Source organism: Cynocephalus volans, chromosome 11 (genome assembly GCF_027409185.1).
Source record: "Cynocephalus volans isolate mCynVol1 chromosome 11, mCynVol1.pri, whole genome shotgun sequence".
In the NCBI taxonomy this organism is placed as follows: Eukaryota; Metazoa; Chordata; class Mammalia; order Dermoptera; family Cynocephalidae; genus Cynocephalus; species Cynocephalus volans.
Genome location: NC_084470.1, coordinates 94,088,647 through 94,108,087, shown reverse-complemented (window position 1 = coordinate 94,108,087; position 19,441 = coordinate 94,088,647). Strand labels below are relative to the sequence as shown.

At 47.0% G+C, this 19,441-nt stretch overlaps 1 protein-coding gene across 1 annotated transcript in view; it reads right to left on the bottom strand.

Moving 5' to 3' along the window:
* Nucleotides 1-742: 742 nt before the first annotated feature.
* Nucleotides 743-19,441, bottom strand: part of SYN2 (synapsin II) — a 176,319-nt gene continuing 157,620 nt past the window's right edge. The window contains exons 11-13 of the mRNA XM_063114500.1: nt 7,807-7,867; nt 3,521-3,773; nt 743-878 (exon numbers count right to left, since the gene is read on the bottom strand). Of these exons, the coding sequence (XP_062970570.1) occupies nt 743-878; nt 3,521-3,773; nt 7,807-7,867 (450 nt within the window). The remainder of the gene's footprint in view (nt 879-3,520; nt 3,774-7,806; nt 7,868-19,441) is intronic.

The window sequence follows — 19,441 nt, the reverse complement described above, 5'->3', positions numbered from 1 at the left end:
TGAACACAGAACTTGGCATACTGCTGTTATAGTGGCATGCATATTGTGACACCTCTACAGTGTGGCTTCCGAGTTTCCAGGTCACTGCAGCTCACACAGGAGAACCACTCTCATAGGGGAAGAAAGAGGAAACTGCAGACCCTTGTTCACTCCAGTACCAGCAGACTCACAGTCTTTACTACCACGACAGTTTAGGGATCTTGTGGGCTGGGTGGGTATACTCTCAACAGTAAAACAGGTATGACAAGGGGTCCAGGTTTGGAAAAGTTCCTAAAACTTACAGCCAAGCATACTTTCAGTTAAGTATATTCTTCCCAAATACATCACACTGCCTAAAGGTGGGGGGCATGCTTAGTACTGCATCTGAGCTAGGTTAGGCTGCAAGGAGTCTTCAACTAAAGAATTCCTGGTTTCACAGGGAAGAATAAGACATGATGGCGCCGTTACAATAAGGCCACTAAACTCACAGTGTACGATGACTTCAGAAGGAAGCTCTCATGACTACAGGGAAGCAGCTCTTTCCTCTCTGATGTCAGGTGCCCCTCTCTAGGTAGACACCTGCCCTGAGACCGTCACATTGTCCTTTCTGGGTTACACAACATCACTTAGCACAACGGAGTAGAGGAAGGGGCCACGCACGTCAAGGTCATGGGACATCACCACCAAGCGTGGCTAACTGTTGTTGGTGAATGTCTTAGATGCCTTTCCTGGTTGGGCTGGTTGCCCCTGTGAGTCTGAAGAGCTAATCTGAAAAGAGGCTGGCAAAGGACTTCCTCAAGCTCCGGATGGTCTCCGCTTTGGCTTCATCTTCACTGGTTGAAGACCGGAAGAAGGAGGACTCAGAGAAGCTGAAGGCATTTGTCAGGGACTGCGACTTGCTTGAAGATAAAAACCAGAGAGAATGTGAGAGGGTGATGTTCCCACGAGGCAGGGAAGGATGGTGACATGAGGATACACAGCTGGAACCCCCAGTCCCACCCCAGGGAGACCAGGGTGACAGAGGAAGAAGCCACAAGTGGCCATGCTGTGGGACACAGGGAGTCCCCTCCACTGTGTCCTCACCTTTAGTGCTGCTAAAACAGAAAAGGATGGGGCCACGTGAGAACAAGGGAGAAGGGGAAAAAAGAGAGAAGGAAAAGAGAAAAAAGGGAAGACTCAAAGGCTGTTTCTCTTATTTAATGCTAAAATGCCCAAGGGCTAACCATCCTGGTAAGTACTAATCTAGGAATCTCACAGCCTCTCCCCTGATGAAAGGGAGCAGCCAGGGCCTGTGGACTCTTGCGCTCTCTTTTCCATCAGTTGTCAAGTGGTGGACCAAGCATCAGAAGACCTGGCTCAGAGTCTTGGCTCTGCCGCTCACTCACTCCTGACCTAGGGCAAGCCACATACCTCTCTGGGACTCGGCTTCTCATCTGGGACATGAAGATATTTGGTAAAATGATGATCTCTAGGCCCTTTCGGCTCTTTCTATTCTGCTCTTTTCTCTAGTTCTGAAAGAACCTTTCAGCTTTGCCCAAGGCTCTGATGCCTCCACTCCCCTGTTCTTAAGAGGATGTAGTCACTTTGCAGCTTTCCTCAGAGGAAGCCTCATATGAGGTCTGTGGGGATCGGGGTGTCCAGGGGCAAAAGAGATAAGTATGTGCCTATACGTGGTTATTAGGCAGTTTTCTAATGAAAAAAACCCATATCACACACATTCTAGGGACCTATTTTTCCCTTCAGAGACTGGTGATTAAGAGAGAAAAATTGTGAAGGCAAGAGACGGGAGGGAGGCCAGCTGGCCCTCGGGAGCGGACACGAGATCCAGCTTCTCCACTGGCCTGACCTGTCTCTTTCTTGACTCCCACTGGGTCTCCTTCCCACTGGTTTCTGGCTCCAGAACTCTTCTCCTAGTGTCCTGGACCTCCCAGCCCTCCCCTGAACACTGGACACAGCCCAGGAAACTCCCTTCTGCAGTGACTGAATGGATGACGCCCCGCCTTTCATTAGGTCTGGGGACGAGCCCCAACTCGCTGGCCCCTGGAGGGGGGACTCCTCTGCACGCAAAGGCAGAGGGCACTGGGTACAAGCCTCTAGCTTGTCATCAGAGGCTCGCTCTATTCAACAGCTTCAGCCCAGAGGCAGTGACGGCCCAAAGATCTGCCCTCAGACTGGGGCTACAGTCAGCTAATGAGAAGGGAGGAGAAATGAAAAGTCACCATGCAGAAAACTGGGTTGGGGGCAGGTAAGCAGTGAGAGGTGCCACTGGCCAGAGCTGGGGAGTAGGAGTGGGTGATAACCCCCCCATCACAGAGGACTGGAGACCCGGAGGAAGTGACCATCTGGACCCCCGAGCCCCAACCCTGGATTTGCCACAACTACAGGAGTTGCTTTGAAAAAGAAAATCAATCAAATCTCTCTGAGCAAAGTTTTCTCATCTGTGCAATGACTAGATGATCTCCAAGTGGCTCATTTAAACTCCAGAATTCTATAGCTCCCCTTTCTCCTTCCCTGAAGATTCATTGATTGTCCATCCCCTCAGTCTCAGAAGCATGGGTGGACCACTCCCATCCCCCTAACGCTACAGCGGTCTCTGCTGATGGCAGGGACAGAAGTCTGCTTGGGGACATTGGAGGCAGTCAGAGGCATCTCTCGTTCTGGGAGAGAAGGTGGAACTGACCACCATCCACACCCAGGTGCTGCCCCTCTGAGGACAGCTCTGCTGTTTTTCAGGAGTCCTCAGTGCTTTCCTGTGCAGCAGGACAGTGTGGTGGGGGCTTCTCGAAGGACTGCTGGTGGAGCTGGCCGGTTAGCTCAGTTGGTTAGAGTGTGGCTTTATAACACCAAGGTCTAAGGGTTTGGTTCCCCACACTGGCCAACTGCCAACAAAAAAAAAAGTACTAGAATGACTGCTGGGAATGAGGGAACCCAAGAGGACGGAGTTCCTCGGGGTCTCTGTCCGGAGCTCCTTGGCTGCCCACACCAGAGACTGATGTCCTGAAGACAGAGCTGAAGGTAACAAGTTGAAATGGATTTAACTACTTCCCCTTTTCCTTCTCGGCAGCCTTGCTGATTGCACACGCTGAGCTGTGAGTCAGAGGCAGGGAAGGTTTTATTTATTTATTTTTAATTTTTAGAAGGGGAGAGACAGAGAGAAAAGGAATGGAAAAAAGAGTGGGAGATGAGGTTTAAAAAAAAAAAAAACACCAAAAAACCCCCTAAGCTAGTGCAAGACTAGAGATGGGACTGTCACTCTGCCGTGGTGCCATTCTGCAGGAAGGAAGGGGGGTTGAGCTTCTAGCTAAACCTTGGACTTCCACTTCCGTCTTCCCTCCCCTCCCCAGTCAACCCAACCACCCCCCTCACCAAAAAAATCCCACACAACACAAAACAAAAAACAAAACAAAAAAAGCCCCCGAAACCCCACCACATAATATCTCTAGGAGGTGGCCTGACTGGAGGTGCTTCCTAGCAGCTCTGGAGCCCCAGGCCCCGAGGAGGGCAGGCGGAGGGAGGGAGGAGCTGCTGAGCAGTCTCTTACTTGAGCTGTGGGTGAGGCTGGGGCTTCTGTGGTGGAGCAGCTGGAGGTGGCTGGGCCTCGGCCAGGGAGCTGCTGCTGGAGGGTGCGTCTCCGTGGGTGGTAGGGCCGCCCAGCCGTGGAGGAGCCGAGGAGGAGGAGGAAGAAGAGGAGGAGGAAGAAGAGGAAGAAGGTGGCAGTGATGGTCCAGGGGGGAGCCGGCGTGGAGGCAGCACCTTGCCTGGGGGCTGCATTCCTTGGGGTTGCCCAGTGCCCCCTAGGTTCAGTACAAGAAAAACTTCATAATTTAACTGTATCAAAGGGTTTCCTTATTAGAATCTACATCTCAAAGGGTGTGTTTAGTTAATTACCAAAAGGATAATCTCTATTACAAGAAGCCACTGCGGCTCTGAAGGGCTCCAAAGTCCTCCAAAGAGTGTCCCTGGTTACCCTCATCCTTCCTCACTATTTGCTTCTCAGAGACACACAACTCAGCTGCAGCAGGTCAGGACAGGGAAGAAACCAGGGGATGAGCAGGCCCCAATCCAAGGTGCACTCTCCAACAGAAGGACCCCAGGAGGCCTACAGGGACACCCCCTTTCCCATTCCGTAGAGGTTGCTCAGGTGCAGGCCACTCTGCTCCAGGATTTGCTAGGAAGTCCCAGATTCTACACAGCAGATGCAGTAGGGGGCGGTGGGAAGAGCACTGGACAGGAGTCAGGACACCCAAGAAATAGTCTATCAGTGACTCCCTGAGCACATGACCAAACTCCTCCAGGCCTTGGTTTTTCCAAACGTAAAATTTAAAAAAGTAATTCCTAGTCTTAGTTATCTTTTAAGACGGTAGTGTTTCAAAGATGATAATGGACGGGAAAGTTCTTCAGAAAGTATCCCATGCTTTACAATTATCATCAACGATCACCGACTGGCATTGTTTTTATGGAGCTGCCCTTTGTCTTGCTCTGAATCTGCATGTGTCTGATGGCCACTCATGCCCCACCAGGGCTTCCTCTTAGCATTAAGCTCATGCTCACCATCAGGATAAATCTTTCTTCCCAGGCGCTCTTTTGCCTCTTAGTACTGTCCTCAGGGGCTCCAGCGTGATGTACCTCTCAGGCATGTGTGCTGAAATCCTCTAGACATCCAAACCCCGTTCTCCCCTGGGGATGTTGTGGGTACCATCTGGCAAAGAAGGGCCCCCCTAAAAAGGACCTGCATACCCTTCTCTAGCATGAGACACAAAATCATCTGGTGGCGTGGAGAGAAAAAATGCCCTCCTTCCTCTGGGGGCTTATAGGCAGTAACTATGGTACCAGATTGCTCAGATTTTGCTGAGGGGCTGTCCCTACTCTCAGAAGTCAAACGATGTCCCCATCAGCACATACTGTGACTAGTGCAAATGATGCACAATTGGCCTGAGAGATCCAATTTCTCAGCCTCAATCCGAGAGTCCACATCCATGGTTCTACTGGAAAGGGTGGCTTACAGAGACTCAACAGCAACTACGAGTTGTGTTATCATTTAGTTTTCTAGAAACACCAGAATACCTGTGTCCTCTGGAGAGGCAGAACTGTATGTCTGTGCCACTGTGCAGCCATGACTGTCAGCCTGTTTCCCCACTACAGGGCATGGGCTCCCGTTTATCATTGGCAACTAATTAATACCAGGTTTAGTTACACATAAATACATACATACATAAATAGAATTCTGCATATTTAAGAAGTTCCAAGTTCAAATAAAGTAACTACTGGAGAGGATGGATTAGCAGATTATTTTGTGTTAATCGTTTCATGCCTTTTCCAAAGTTTGTCATCATTTGTATTAGCATTTTCTTGTAAAGGAATGCAGGTTGATAGCTTGGCCTCTTGTACCAGAAACCTGAGTGCTTTCCCACTTGCACAAGGATACTTGAATAGCCAGAAACTTTACAACTTAAGACTGAAGACAGATATAACTTTTCCTTTATTGCACAATAAGCTGTACAAGAGAGTCACAAAAGAGAGGTACTTCACACTTCCAGCATTGGCTGAGGTTCTCCCAGCTGGATCAGTACAAAAAAAGGGGACAACATCAGAAAAGAAATGGGTACAAAACACCTGAACAGCAATCCTATACTGGGACACAGATGTCCCCCAGGCCACAGAGTTGTCCTTTAGCATGTTGCCTGAGGGCACAGGACAGTCAGGTTATGCTATCTGCTTGCATTTGGCGGTGGGAACCCTGATCAGCTTCTCCACCACCTGAGAGGCCTTGGCTAACACCACCCTGTGGCCTGACTGAATTCAAATGGCAACTCTGTATCGTGTCTCACAAATGTCACACGAAAAGCACCTGGATGTACACACTGATAACATGCAGAGAAGCAACACCACCATCAGCTCACCACTTGGACAAAAATAGATAAATAAATAAATAAAATGTATTCCTCCATTCTAGGAAATGTTACTTTATTTCTTTCTATCATTTCATCAGATTGGGAGGTATTTAAGGACCTGATTCTTATGCAACCCACCTGGAAGTGCATATATACATATATGTATATATTTACAACAGACTGACTACTGTCATCATCTAAGGGAGGGATCCACAGACAAGAACATTCACACTCAGTGCCTTTCTCCGTGGCCTTGGAATTTGCCAGTAACCAAGGGAGAAACCAGGGCATGTACCCTTGACACCTAACTCACATTACTACCAACACTGGCTACTCCTCAGATCTGGTAGTCCAGAACGGTGACACGTCAGGGCAGAGGTGGGAGGGAATGTAAGAGTAGAGCCAGAAGCACTTCTTCTAAAGGCAAACTGCTGGTGTGAACTCCCACGGCCATGGTATTGGAGGAGGCCACGTGGTGCCTTTTCCCACCCTCACCAGGAGATGGCAAGATGAGGCACCGAACCCGAGGCCTGGTTTAATTAAATGTCTCACCATCTGCCCAGGTGCTGCCCCTCGGAGGACAGAGGACAAACTCTCCAGAGAAGGTTCTTTAAGAGCAATGGCTGTGGAGCCTCTGTCCAAAACACACACAAGCTCTTGCCAGGAAAGATAAAGCTCCTTGTTCTCTGGACTAATAGCTGAGGACTAAAGCAGGAGGCAGCCTCAGAGTTCTGTAGGCAGTGTACCCACTTGAGTGACATGGGACATTATTATTTGGTCTCAAGTTATGATGCCTCAAGAGAGGCTAAGAACAGAAGGGTCAAATCCTTCCCAGACTTTCAGTAGCTCCCTGCATTCTATTTCCAACATCACTAAAGAATCATCTCTGTACATAAGTCAAGCTTTGGGGAATACAAAGCAGCTTCGGCTCCATAGAAGCACACATATGGCTGATTCAGGAACAGCAACGAGGAGGAAACAACTTAGAGGGACTGAGATCAACACACAGGAAATACTCACAGGTTCACTATGATATTGCACATCAGCGGCCCTGATTTTATTTGCTTGTTTAATCTCATATCTAATTAGTTAATAAAAACGAAGGGTACACGAGGATGTGAAATACAGAACACATTCCTGGAAACAGCTTGTTCTCTGTATTTCATGTCATCATTAAAAACACAAGAGCTCTACAGGCACAGCCAGCCTATTCACATAAACTTAAACTGCACCAAATTTTACCAATGGAGAAAAAAGGTGGATGCCTTCAAATTCAAAGGATGAAGCTATGGAAATTAGATCTTGAAAATCTCTTAAAGTTCTACCTATTTACCCTAGTCATGCAGAAAGGAAGCAAAAAGCACAGTTCATTGAAGATCCCAAGCACACTCATGGAGGTAAAGTGGGGGGTGGGGGTGTTAAGCAGAGCCTGGGGGGAGAAGGAGAGGAATTGGGTTTTATTTTTGTTGTTTCTTTTTCTCTCCTGTCCACCCCCCTACTCTTATTTCACCCACATTATGTAATACTTTAAAAAATACTATCAAACCACCCAGAAGATAGTCACACTGGACATGGGAGAGGCACAATTCTTTTGTACACTGTTGACAAACAGCCCTGGAATCACAAGTTATACAGAGAAAACAGAAGTGAGCATTACAAGCACGAACAGGAACAGGTAAACCACCAGACAGAGGAGCTGACACTGCATAGGAAAAACACAGTCCAGCCAGCATGGAAAGAGCGCAGCAGCAGCACCAAAGGGGGCTGCTGCACCCCTCCCTGCTCCCCTTTCTTTTCTTTTTCTTTCTTTTTGTTTTGTTTGTTTTTGGCTTAAAACTTCCCCTTTGAAAAATTAACTACCAATCACTTTAAGAAGCTTGGACTTGTTTTGGCCCTACTGCAATGCCATTACAGTCGAGAATATACTGTAAACAACCTTGGGGGGGTGGTCGCTGAGGCGGGGTCTTGCTCGAGTCTGGATCCTTAAGTGTTCCACTCTGGAAGACAAAAATGCAAAAGAGATAAAACCAAAACGCCAAGAGAATTCCAAAGAGAAAGGCTGTCTCTGTGGCAAAGCTGCAGTGCAATCTAGTGGGATCTGGCCAGAGACTTCTGCTACTACAGAAACCCCTCGAAAGGATCCTCAGCCCTGGCCTTTTGCCAGGGAACAGTGTGGACAGTTTGGGGCTCGCGATCATTCTGACATATAATGCCTGAGACCCCTCAACCCCTTTTCCATTCCACTCCCTTTTAGACTTGTTCTTTTTAGTAGCTTTGAGTCTTCTAACACCAGCTGGCTTCTTCTCTGGTGCCTGCTTGATGTCCAGCTCCCACTTGTACTTACAGGCCTGGCTTCCTAAAGGAAAGGGAAGTTCAACACCAAACTCCAGAGATTGGATTGGGCTGTAGGTGGCTCCCAGGGAAGGAGGGCGGGTGCTGGACCAGGTGACTAGACTTGGCTCACTTCTCATCTGGAGTTGACTGCAATGTGGGATCAGTCCTGAGGCTGACTCAGGGGGTCAGAGCCACTCTCGGGGCTGGGCAGGAGCTCCCACAGGGAGGGCCTTGAAGGAGGGGCAGTCATTTGTTCCCAGAACCCTCTTTACCCAGAGGAAAGAAATAAGACGTTAATGTTCGCAAAAAGTACTCAAGGCCAAGTTGTTTTTCCCTCTGAAACAGCATAATTACATTTTACCCAACAACATGGCTCCACTCCCATGCTTCCTCTCCTCCCAGCTGTGATTCGGATTATGCCCTGACAGGATCAAAGGCACATGTGACTTTGTTTTTCTAACATTTGTATTAAAGACAACAAGCATTTGGAGCTCAAGTTCAGCACAAGGGAAATGCTCTATAAAGCCTAAAAAAGCCTGCCAGGTGTTCTGATGGTAATGTCGAAGAGGGGGCTCCCGAGGCAAGGCTGAGAAGTGAGCTAAGTATGTCTTCAGCATTTTCCCACTTCCTCTTTCAGCGCTCTCCCCGCACCCTCACCCCTTGTAACATGCCCCCAGCCCTGCTCCAACAATAAAGCTGCTTCTCCTCCTGTTCCCCCTTTCCCCTGGGCCTCCCATTCTGGCCATCTCTCTCCCCTCCTGCTTATGATGGCCTATTTTTACCTCCACTACCAGGAAAGTAGAAGTGTTACCCTTCCCAGTATCAAGCTGTTCTACTAAGAGGATCTGGGATAGTAATTGGTCCCCCCACCTTTGTGCCCCCACATCAGAGATTGCCCATACTTCTATAACCCCCAACCACTCACAAATCCCAGCAAGAGCTCTAACCCTTCCTTTCCCTTCTTCTATGCATATTCATGGTGTCTGTGAGCCTTGGTCTGAGCCTAGCACTGCAGTACCCACACCCAGTAAGCCTGCTGGAGACCACTCCATTCAGTCAGACATCAGGACTCCTCAATTTTCCCTCTTGGGATCTAAGATTTACCTTCTTCTCTGGGCCAGCTGTGGCCAGGCCTGAACCATTTCTTGCTTGGACTAGCATAGTCTCCTAATTCATCCATTGCTTCTCCTCGAACCTGTCTTCTCCACGGCCACCTGTTATCCTCCTAAACCCTTTCCCTAGTTGTGTCACTTAACTTCTCTAAATAACTTAGAGCTAGCCCTTGCTGCTTCCTGTGTGCCAGGTAACACAGTGGACACTTCGATACACATCTCCCTTTAACTCATAATAGCTCTATGAGGTGAGTATTATTTGATCAGCATCCCTAATTGCTTCAGCATGGTGGGAACCAAGCTTTCTAGTCTCCTTTATGTCCTAAACACACCTGCTCCTACCAGGCCTGACCCCTTACTGTTCATTCTGTAGTTCAGGCCACAACATCAATATCACAACCTCTCACTGCCTGAGATGGATGCTCAGGTGAAGGACAGCAAGAGTCACAGAGTCTGTGGAGCCACTAGCCTGGCTCTTGCTAGTGCCCTCCCCCAGGGCCTCACCCCAGGCACCACTGATGGCTGCCAGCAAATTGCCTCAGATGTTGGTCAAGAAAAGCTTACAATGTTCTCCTCCTAGAAAACTGGTATTTTCAAAGCAGGTTATGGAAGACCACGTAGCAGGAGAGAAGAGCCAGGCAGGGCCAGGGGCAAAAGCTCCAGAAAGGCAGACTTGCACTTATAGGAAGAAATTTCTATTGTAAAAACAGTGGGATAGGCTGTCTTGAGAGGTGGATGTGTTCATGCATACACTAGAGAATTACCTGACAAAGATAATTGTAGAGAATTTTCCTTCACTAAATATGAGATAGATTAGATGAATGCTAAGGCTCCTTCCAACCCTGTGAACATATGATTTCAGGAAAAACTTTAAAAATTCCATAGATTAAGCTTTAATAGTAGAACTCTAGACACTCACAGGATGAACTCATAGGGGTGAACATACCGTGCAGGCTGGCCCTGGCTCTTCTCGGCCACAGAAATATACATGTGAGACACCCAAGGATAAACAGCCCAAAGTGCCCTTCCCAAAGCTTCAGAGGAACAGGTCTCAGAAGCAGTCCTTTGGGCTGGAGCCTGGGAATGTGCCTTGGACACCCTTGATGGCGCCTAGGAAGTTTCTTCTGTCCCCAGCTCCACGGACGTTGTGGACTGAAGACTTCTCAGGGGCTATGGGAGGCAGGGAGGAGAGTCCCTAAGGACTGTCCCTTGCCAAACTGAGATACTTTGGCTCCGCCCACAAGCCTACTGTCTGCTAGGGCTGAGGGCCTATTCCCTGAGGGGTTTGGCTACCATGGGATCTGACTCCAGCCACCAGGAGCCTCTTGGGATACAGAATTCCACAGAAGTCTGGCCACTCTGGCGTCACTGCCAAAGTCTGGCCCGTAGCCAGCTCACAGCAGGAATTCGTGGCCAGACTGAGCGGCAGAGTTTCCCTCAGGAAGTTGGACTGACTCAAACAGGTAAGAATGTGAAGACCAGTGCTTATGCCCAGCTGCACACAAAAAGAAAGGGGAATAAATGGCCTGATAGCAGCATAAGGGAAAAAACCCGAAATGACCCTGGGCTTATGAAATGACAACAGGTTCAGAAGGTGTCAGTGTGTGATACTGCTGCCAAAAATCTGATGTAGCTGGTGGCCTCATGAGAGCCCAGGGCTACCAATTTTAGGCACCTCTTTTAAGGGAGGTGCTGGCAGAATAAAATGGGTACATGGAGCAGATAGGATGGTGAGAAGTCTGGAAATGATATCTTTCCTCATGTGACTTTGTGAAATTACTTAATCTGAATCTCAATTTCCCAAATGGGCAGATTGTAAGGATTAAATGAGGTTACTGCAGAATCACCCAGGGCTTAGTAGAAGACTAGAATTAGTGAGATGTAAATCTGAATAACGTCAAGGGCTGGCTTGGGTGGTAGTGAGCCTCCTGGCATAAGAGGTGTTTATAAGCTTGACCTGGACAAATTCTGATCAGAGATGCTGCCATAGAGGGGCTTGTGTAGTTTCAGGCAGATGAATTCTATGGGCACTTCTGGCTCTGGGATTCCATGAATTTTTTCATTCACTTTTCTGAGATGTGAGACAAGCCCTTCTTAGCTTCAGAGTCTCAAACCAAGCACGACCCCAGGGCTATTGGGCCTGAGCAGAGCTGTCCTGCAGGCAACAGGCTTTGAGGGACATGGTATGCTGCTGCCCTCCATCAAAGCTAATTGGGCTGATATCCTGCTATGCTGAATCCACTGGGCCTTCATGTTCAGAGAAGCCAGGGAGGGAGGAGAAAGTTGGTGAACCTCAGACACCCCATCCCCCCAGCCCCCCAGACTGGTAGGTCCAGCATTTGGTTGTCAAGGGAGGAGGGTAAGGGTTTCCCAGGATCACAAATGCTCAGTTCTCTCCATTCGTACCTTCCCTTGTACTCCGCTGGGAGCATCAAAAGGGCATGGTCACAGGACTGTGGAGAACTCCTTGAACTAGGAACCAGAAGATCCAGGTCTCCTGCTTAGCAGCTGTGTGACCTTGGGAAAGTCATTTGCGTTCTCTGCCAATATGTGAAACAATTGGCAAGACAGAATCATGAGCCCAAACCATCTCACATAAGGGTTATGAGGTTTTATAATGAATGTGCTTTGTAAACTGTAAAGTGCTAGGCAAAGTAATGATGTAAGTGAGTACCACTACTATTACTTGAGTGATAATAAATATCAATCCAAAGGGAAGAAGCTCTAAATGTCAGAGTTTCATGCATCAGTGGAGAAGATATTGTTGGGTGGCTTCCTGTCACCTGGTTCATAGTAGTTTTGTGGGGGGAGGGGGGTGGGATTCTGGGCTGGGCTATACCATGCCCTCTGTATATCAAAGTCAGTTCCAGCAAAGTCCCTGTAGTTGCAGAAAAGTCAGTTCAGAAACAGTAAATATTAGCTCTTGAGGTGCCTGGAAAGGAAATCACTGGCCTGGGAGAGAAACCAAGCCTGTGGAAGAGGGTTTGTGGGTTTTTGTCAAAAGCACCTTTAATTTGCCACCCTGTGGCTTTCAGTAGGCAAGCTGGAAGAGAGGAGCTCCTAGCTGAGGAAGGAAAGGCATTGAGTGACTCAACTCTTGAGAGTTGTTGGCCTGAGACCAGCTGCCCCCACCAAGGAGGAAGGCCTGTGCTTGCTCAGCATATATGAGACAGGAAATTGGGAAAGGGTCCCAGGGTCTGGCCCCAGGAAAGAGGCCAGGCCAAGCTCCTGGCCGGACACGCCACAGAACTATTCTGATCAGCTCCCGCAGGCCCTGCTCCCCCAGTCTAGGACCCCAGGGAGAATGAGGCAGCAGGAAGGAGTGTGGTTGGGAGGTTGTAGGTTTAATCACAGCAAAGGGGACAGTGTGTCTTCAGGCACTTTGAGATCTTCTGGGCCCACTCCTGCAGTCACCAGTACCCACCTTCTTTCCTCTGAAAGATTATAAAAGGTGCCTGAGGATGAGCTGCTTCTCCTTCCTTCCTGAGACGAACTGCCACGCTGTGGGCAGAATTCATCTCCCAGACTGGGGCCCTCTCATAACCTAAGAACATAAGAAATGTCCCATGTGGGCAGTCCACCAGTCCTGGGGGGGCACCGAAGGTCCGGTCACCCAAAGTCAGAATGTCAGCTTCAAGTGATTAAAGATGTCCCTGACAAGTTAAGACAGTCCCAAAATAGTCAGTTTCTCTTAATAGTCTGTTAAGGGATCTAGTCACTAGTGGCTTTATCTGAACCTGCCCCAAATCTCCTCACATTCTCAGCTTATACTCACTGGGGAACACATTCCCTAAAGCCAGTCCTGCTGTGGGAAGCAGGAAGGCCTTTCATTTGTCCTAAATTTACCTCTGCTAAGCTCAAGTGAAGCCCTCTTAGGCCCATGTTTGGGATCTGAGGGACTGTTGTGTTCCCTCCCTAACTGCACCGCCCTCTAGATTCCACTTCTCGGGGTGGAGAAACCCTTTCTCAGTTGTGGTCTCCTTGCACTCAAGAGATCTCATCTTTTAGAACTTTCATGGCTGGAAAGCCCTGGCTGGAATCTCTTTAGACCACAGAGCCAGTAAAAAAGGATTGGCAGAATGTCCCACCAGACGCCAGAGGTTACTTGGCCTCAGTCCTTCAGTCTTCAGCTCTCACCCCAGCCTTTCCCAGATCCCATGGCCGCACACACCTAGATTACAGCATCTCAAGTCTGAAGGGAGACTTTAAAAGTGACCTCCAACAGCCTGAGCCCCTGGCCCACCCTTTTACTACGTCCCTGACAAGAAACACATCCTGCCCCTACTTGAACATGAGTGATGATGGGGCAGGTACATGCCACTTCCCAGAGCAGCCACTTCCTCTCTCAGTGTTAGATCCATTAACTCCTTACACTGGGTCAAAATCTGTCTTCCAGCGGGTTTACCTTTTGGAACTGGTTCTCTCTCATGACAGCACCAGAAAGCTGAAGATATTAAGTCATGGGTTCCTTGAGATGGTTGCTATTCAACAGCAGTTCCTTTAACTTTTACTGATAGAATAGATTTGCCAAATGCCTCAACCTCCTGGCCTTTCTCCTCTGAGTGCATTCCAGTTAGAATTTGAGTTTGTACTTGTTATACTGCAATGCTCAGACCGCAAACAACATTCCAGGTGTGGTCAGATCAGCTCAGGGTAGAGGAAGAGGCTCATCTTCATCCTGGACACGAAATGTGCCTTAATGCTTCAAAGCCTGAGTCTTAGCATCACTCCTCAGGGGCCTAACCACAAGCCAGATAGAAAGCCAGCTCCATGGCATAATTGAGGGGCACGGAAGAGAGCAGTCCCCACCTCATCCCATCGGTATCTAAAATTCCTGCCTTAGCAATTCAGCCTTTTGGGTCTGGAAGATTTTATAGCAAAATAAAGAGTAGAAACAGTGTAATGGGAAATGAAAAAAGATGAGCCACCTGAAGGAGAGGACCAGGATGCCATCTCTACTGGCATGACCTGAAAGCTTTGTCCACCTGAGGTTTTCTCCCTGGTTCCTGGGAGTCTGAGGAGCAGCCCACATCTCTCCAGAGGCCCAGGATGCAAGGCCCAGCTCAGATTCCAGACAACACACCCCCAAGGGTCAGCAAATGTGTGTTTGTTGGGGGCGGAGGGGCAGAAAGCAGGGGGTACTGAAAGAAGGCTCTGTAGATACATAGCCTGGAGGCTTTGGCCATCACTGGCCACCAGGTGTCACTATCGCCTTGAGAACAGTTTCTCTAAAGCACTGCAGAGTCCATGTGTAGAGGGCCAGTTGCCCCTGCCGACTCTCAGGGCAACCACAAAGGTGGCAGTCCAGCCAAGCTGGGTCCAAGCTGTCATTGGTCAAATCAGGCTGTGCCACTCACCTCCCTGCTTTTGGCAATGTCGTTATTCCTCTGAACTGTGCACAGCATCTAGCTAGGGCCCACTCCCATGTCTTTGCTCTTTTTTTTCCCATATGCATCCATCCCAGTCTAGGGGCTGCTGGCAGCAAGGCAAGGTGTGCCCTCTACACATCATCCTCACCACCACCCCTGCCAGCCTCCTTCAGGTGTTCTTTAAGAATTAAAGAAAAGAAAGCTCCCATGGTGGAGCCACAGGCAAGGAGAGAAAGAGAGAAAGGTAGACAAGTGGCCAGTCACAAGTCTGTCCTAGATTTGACCTAGAATTCTGGGCAAGAAGCAGCTCCTAGGGCTTATGACTTAGGCTAGAAGCTCTTCAAGCTTCAGCCTCTATAGCCACAGAAGAAAGAGGCCAGCAAGAGGGGCGTGACTGTGAGGAATGGCACGTGAGTTAATGACAGCACCTAAGGGCTTAGCTGGCCATGCAAAGTCCTGGCTGGGGCCCAGGTAATGATCCTTGGTTCACATGCCTTCCACTTGCACACTGCCAAGACAGCAACTGCAATAGGCTGACAGGGCTGCTAAACATACTTACTCTGAATGGGAACTTCTGCAACAGATAACTATCACAATGTCATGCCTAGGAGAGGGGGGCAGTAGGAGGGGTTTGCCTAGGTGGGAGGAGTATTTTATCATTGTCATTTGCATAGAATTGCTATCACATGGTGAACTAAAAAGCAGACAGACTTAGTCTTATTACATCGTTTAAAGTTTCTACAGATAATTGGCTGCATCTGGGCAAACCACTCTCACCACCCCCACCAACCCCCTTGGTACACCTTTGCTGTATTAAGCTGCTACCAGATGCTAGATACTTTGCTAGGTCCTAGAGATATATCAGTGAACAAGCTTCTACTCTTGAGGAGCTTATACTCTACAGGAAGAGACAAAGACATAAACAGACAAGAATAATCTTAGCTGATAATAAGTGCTATGCAGATAATTAAAGAAGGGAGAGGTGGTTGCCAGTGAGTAGGTGGCAACTTTGGATTAGATGCTTGAGGAAATATCAGTTATACTTTCATGAAAGAGCTATCTGTACAAAACTAAGGGGAATAACATTTCAGAGGGAGGGCATAGCTTATACAAAGGCCCTTATCAGGGTGGCTATGGCACAGTAAGCAAGAGCTAGAATAGTACAAGGGCAAATAGGCAGGTAGGGGCCTGCATGAATTGCGTGGGGAAAACTGGGCAGAAGGGCTGGTTTAAGGGAAAAAACCAAGAGGTCTGCTTTGGCTGTGTTATATTTAGGATGTCTTTTAGATACGCAAGTAAAGATGTCAAGCAGGAGTTTAAAATGTGCATCTGGAGTTCAAAGGAGTGGTCAGGGCAGGAGATCAAACATGAGAGTGGTTTTGGGAACTCCTGAACTTCTGGTTGATATTGGAAGTGGAGGATTGTGCCCTCAGACTGTGTAGTTTGGCTGATTCCAGGTACAGATACTTCTCCTCTTATCGTAAGTTGAAAAATATCTTAAGTTGAAAACGCATTTAATACACCTAACCTACTGAACATCATGGCTTAGCCTAGCCTACCTCAAACATGCTCAGAAACTTACATTAGCCTACAGAAGGGCAAAATTATCTAACACAAAGCCTATTTTATAATAAAGTGTTGAACATCTCATGTAATTTATTAAATACTGAAAGTGAAGAACAGAATGGTTGTGTGGGTGCTCGATATAGTTTCTAGTGAATGCATATTGCCTTTGCACCATCTTAAAGTTGAAAAACTGTAAGTCAATCATAAGTCAGGGACCATCTGTATTATGTGAATTAGAATTAGAATGTGAATTAGAATTGAAAGGGAGGGGGGGAGGGAGAAGGGAGGGAGGTTTTGGTGATGGGGAGCATTAATCAGCTACAATGTATATCGACAAAATAAAATTTAAAAAAAAAAATAAAATAAAAAAAGAATTGAAAGGGATCTAGAGATCTTCTAATTCAACTCAATTTTCTAAGTGAGGAAATAGAAGTCTAGAGAGGAAAAGTAACTTGCTCAAGGTCACATAATATTACAGCAGAGTGGGGACTAGCCCTTGAGTGTCCTGACTCCCAGCATGGTAGACTTTCCAAAATACTCTGTACTGACTTTGAAGGCTGAGTGGAGAAAAGCTTATCCTGGTGTCAGACTGACTTCGTTAAGGGATTTCTGTGTAAGCCCCTATATTTAGGGAAGCTTATTCCTTACTATGTTTCCTGCCTTGACTATGACACATTATAGTTTTGTTTTGTTTTTTTAGTAATAATTACTATATTTGTCATTATACAATGTCATTATTTTTTGTGGCCCTTTATTAGTTTTCTCTTAAAAAGTTTAAGCTGCAATATTTATAAATAAGGGGCTTGTACCAAAGAAGAGCCATGCTTCCTGTGGGGTGGAAATTCTTTTGTGTGTGTGAATTATCTCTCTGCTACTGGACTTTTATGCTACGGATATCATTTCTGTGTAACCTAGATTTTATTGCCAGCAGGGATCTTGGCAATTTTATTTTTGTTCACCCCTTAATTTTACATACAAAGATGCACATAAATGGGAAGAAACCTACCCAAGGTCACCTGGTAAGTCAGTGGCAAGGACAGGGTTAAACTCAGGTCTCCTGACTCTCAGCACAGCCTTCCTTCTAGTTCAGAATGATTTCCCTTGTAGAAGGCCAAGAGAGTGTCGCACACATTTACAGAAGTACTTGAGGGCCCCTCACAGAATCCCAGAGCAGCCCATTTTGTCTGGACAGTATCAGGCCCTCTGACGCTGTCATAAATTCTTTAAGAGACAACCAGATGTACTCTGTATTTTTCAGAGTTAAAGGGAAGAAGGGTCTACTTCCTCTAGAGCAGGGACAAGTAGTAATCTGTCACTTACTCTAGAACAGGGATGAGCAATCATCTGATTAGCAGATTACCTCCCACTATCCACTGAGAGGTAGTATAGATCAAAAGGCAGGACTAGGACCCAAACATCTTGATTCCACCACCTTTACAAAATCATAAAATCTAACCACAGGCCTGATGTTTTTTAACCATGAAAATCTTTTTATCACCTCTAGTTCACTACAATATTTAAATAATAGGCTTGTTTCTCTAACAAGCAATCAAGTTTTGTTTTCCTAATTACTCTGATTCTCTAGTAACTAACATGTACGGGAATAGATTCTCACACTTGGTCAGAGGATGGACACAGCGTGAATCAGATAAAGAAGATGTGAAACACTCATAAGAGCTAATATGATAACATCCCACAAAGCATCAGTGAGGAAGAAAGAAATTTTTAGAGTACAAAATGTATTTAGATAGTGTGTCATATTTATAGGCGGGGAAACTGATATCCAGAGAGGGAACTGACTTACCAGTTGTCATAGTATTTTATTTTAGTCATTTTCTGGGGAAATAGTTCTTGTACATTGTGCTTCTAGCTTTCTTAAATACAGTATGGAATACTGACTAAAATATAACCCTTTCTTGATGATTCAGGTTCATTATATGAATATCAACAACATTTCTATGTTATGATTCTGTGATATTCAAATGACAAGAAGAGAAATGTACAGTAATTTGCTTCTAACCTAAATAATCCAGACGACTTTATATTGTGTTTTTCCTCCTCATAAGGCTGACAGCCTTTTCTTCTTTCTTGCTGAAGAATTTCTAGAATCCAGTTACTTTGCTTCTGATTGCAGTATAATCCCAGTGAGGCACTGATCTTTAGGAAGGCTGTAGGGAATCCAAGCCCAGAGGCTGCTTACTTATATAATAACAACGGTTAATCTTTATTGGGTGCTTAGTATGTGCTATGCTGTATTTTAGGTTCCTTACTTCATTTAATATGCATAGTAACACTCTGAGACAGGTATTGTGCTTATCTCTCCTGAGTTCCAGATAACATTATTTAGGGTCACAAAGCCAGTAAAGGGAGGGTCCAGGATTCAAACTGGGGGAAGTTCTCACTTCAAAACTCACACTCTGAATCACTATTCTATTCTACCTCCCTGTTTGAAGTTGGGTTTTGAAAGTAAGATTTCTGAGACTTCTCACTTACAAATGATAAATCTTGAGCCCTTTTTTGGGTTACACAAGCTGTTTAGGGGAAGAACCAGACTAAGACTCAGTCCTCTGATTCATTGTCCCAAGTTCTCACCACTTCCTTACACAAAAGTTCAGTGGAGAGAAGAGTTTGGGTATATTTTTGAAAAATGAGATACCTCCTTTGGGGGACTGAAGACCCTGCCTGTCTTTGGCTCCTTCTGGAGCCACAGGGCCTGCTGTTCCATAAAAACTTCAATTTCAGCTGGGATACTGTCACTATGGATGTGATGGGCCTGTCGTGCATCACAGTCAACTGAAAAAGGCCACCTTGTTTCCCTTTGGAAGGAAAGCAGGTTTCTAATTTGAGGTTTGCCTTGTCACTCTTTCCCAGAATGAGGGACTTGACTCTCCCCTTTCCAGACCAGCAAATTTCTCAGTGAGACCCTTCTTCTTTACAAATGTGGCAGACCCATCACAATGAACAGCTGGTGGCAATTTGACCCAGTTCTTCCTCAGAGACCTCTCAGTTTAAAAATGGGAGAATCCTTAGTCCCTGGGGAAACTGGCTCTGATTCCCCAGAAACTTCAAATTCAGATGGCAGAGATCCAGTATTCCATGTCTAGACAGTCCTGTAGCTGCTACTGCAGATTGCTAATGATAAGGCCCCCAATAAGGGGTGGTGGGAGATAATCAGGCCTCCAGAAGTGAG